Raw genomic sequence first — 2,033 nt, forward strand, 5'->3', positions numbered from 1 at the left:
GATATAATTGGGTGTTCACCTAATAGTGAGAGTAAATAATAGAGGGCGAACAATGGAATTTATCCCTACAAGGCTACCACCATGTCTCTTTTGTTATTAAAACAAAAAATAATTACAAAACTATGGGTAAAGAAAATAAAATATAGATAGATGATAAAGAGAGTAGCACTAATAATGAAAAGCAAATTCCAAGTTGCCCACTTGCAAAATCAATCTTTCCATACACAAATAAAAGAAAGCCCCATACGGTTCCTTCCTCTCTTCAAAGTTGCCTTTATATCATCCAACTCAAGAAAACAACAACCAAAAGAGAGAGAAAGAGAGAGTAAAGAAACAAAAAAAATCAAGATCAGAGAGACAGAGATGACGCAGATGCTTTCCGTACTCCGTCGTAACCTTCAAAACCTTCGTAAGAGCCCTCGCGTAGCTGACGAGACTGACTTGCAGCCGTCCACTGCAGGCTCAGGGCAGGGAGTAGTAGCTCATGGAAGACGAGAAGGTTTTAATGCTGTGATCATGCGGTTCCCGTTCTCGATCATCTCTTGCTTCGCGGTACCAAGTGTTAGCGGGACTGATGGACTGTGGATGTCCGGAGATTACGGTAGTGTCTCGGAGGTTAACCATCTTATGGTTAGTGATGGCATGAGATACGCCATTTTAATGTAATTAATCAAAATATATAGTTTATTTTTCCTTCTTTTCATATATTTACAATACAATTAATTATCTTCTCAGTCTTACTTGTGTATAGTGTGTTAAATCTACGAGATGTAGAACAAGTTTTGTTCTTGTATAGATATATAGATGAAGATTTTTGTATTTGTAGCATGCTTCTAGCTTTCTTTTTTTATTTTCTGATTCCACGTGTTCTTGCCAACTCCTTTTTTTTTCTGCTCTCTTTAATTCAATCATAATTTCGACCCCATTTTCTCCTTAGTTCCTACTTGCTACCTCATAAAATAATTCTTAAAACACATAACTTTTTTTTATTACAGCAAGCTTACTTTATTGATTTCAAAATCGAAAATATAAGTCGCATTAATATAGAATCTTTGGAATTCAGATTATTATAAAAATATGCGCAATATGTTGAAGAAAGTAAACACTTCATTTCTTTTTTTATTTTCTCTAGGTTAAAATTAAAAAACTAACAACTATTAATGCAACATACAATTATTAAATCCAAAATGTTATTATTGATATAATCGGGATATTTTGCACTCAAACTCAAACGAATCCATTTGTACCCAGAGATCTGGATGTTTTGGTATTTAAATCGTAAAAAGCTGGTTAATCAGATCGCATCAATAATAACATTTTGATGTACTATTGTGAACCCGATCAAACCTAACTTTATCAATCTCTATATCGAAAAGGTTGTTCCATTCCCACATGTTCACAATAGTACCATACATCCAAACAAACATATGGAAAAGTGCCATTTAGTATGCTGATAAGAGGAAAACAACATCATCAACGTAGTTTCATACACTATAAGAAAACAGGTCATTTGTCACTCTTACTATAGTCGCTCTTTAGTCGCAAATAAGGGTTTTGCGACTCCTTCGCGACTCTTCCTGATGGTCGCAAAAAAACGTTCGTAAAATATGTTGGTCGCAACATGGTCGCTTATTTGCAACTGATTACGGATTCTTTTATCTAGTTGTATATTTGCGACGAAACTGTGACTAGAGTTGGTAGTTGTACATTTCCGACTAAACCGCAACGAAGTCTACTTAGGGACAATTTTGTGACTATATATAACAGTCCTATGTTTACGACCGTTTTGGGATTAACGGTAGAGTCTGGGTTTAGCGACTGATTAAGGACGACCTATTAGTCCCAAAAGGGTTGCAAAGTCTGTTTTTAGTTTAGTAGCAGTTGAGTCGCAAATTAGTCGTTTATTATTTGCGACTATGTTAAGACTCTGTTTTTGTAGTCGCTAAGGAGTTCGTGTTTAGTAACTATTGTGCCACTACTTTGTGAATTGGTTTAGTCACAAAATAGTCACATTATTTGAATTGGTTTAGTCA

The 2,033-nt window shown here is 35.1% G+C and overlaps 1 protein-coding gene across 1 annotated transcript; it reads left to right on the plus strand.

Annotated features, from left to right (window-relative positions):
• On the plus strand, nt 177-936 carry LOC104724008. Its single transcript, XM_010442459.2, has one exon. It carries the CDS (start codon nt 364-366, stop codon nt 664-666), a length of 303 nt encoding a protein of 100 aa, XP_010440761.1. The 5' UTR covers nt 177-363; the 3' UTR covers nt 667-936.

Source organism: Camelina sativa, chromosome 11 (genome assembly GCF_000633955.1).
Source record: "Camelina sativa cultivar DH55 chromosome 11, Cs, whole genome shotgun sequence".
Lineage (NCBI taxonomy): Eukaryota > Viridiplantae > Streptophyta > Magnoliopsida > Brassicales > Brassicaceae > Camelina > Camelina sativa.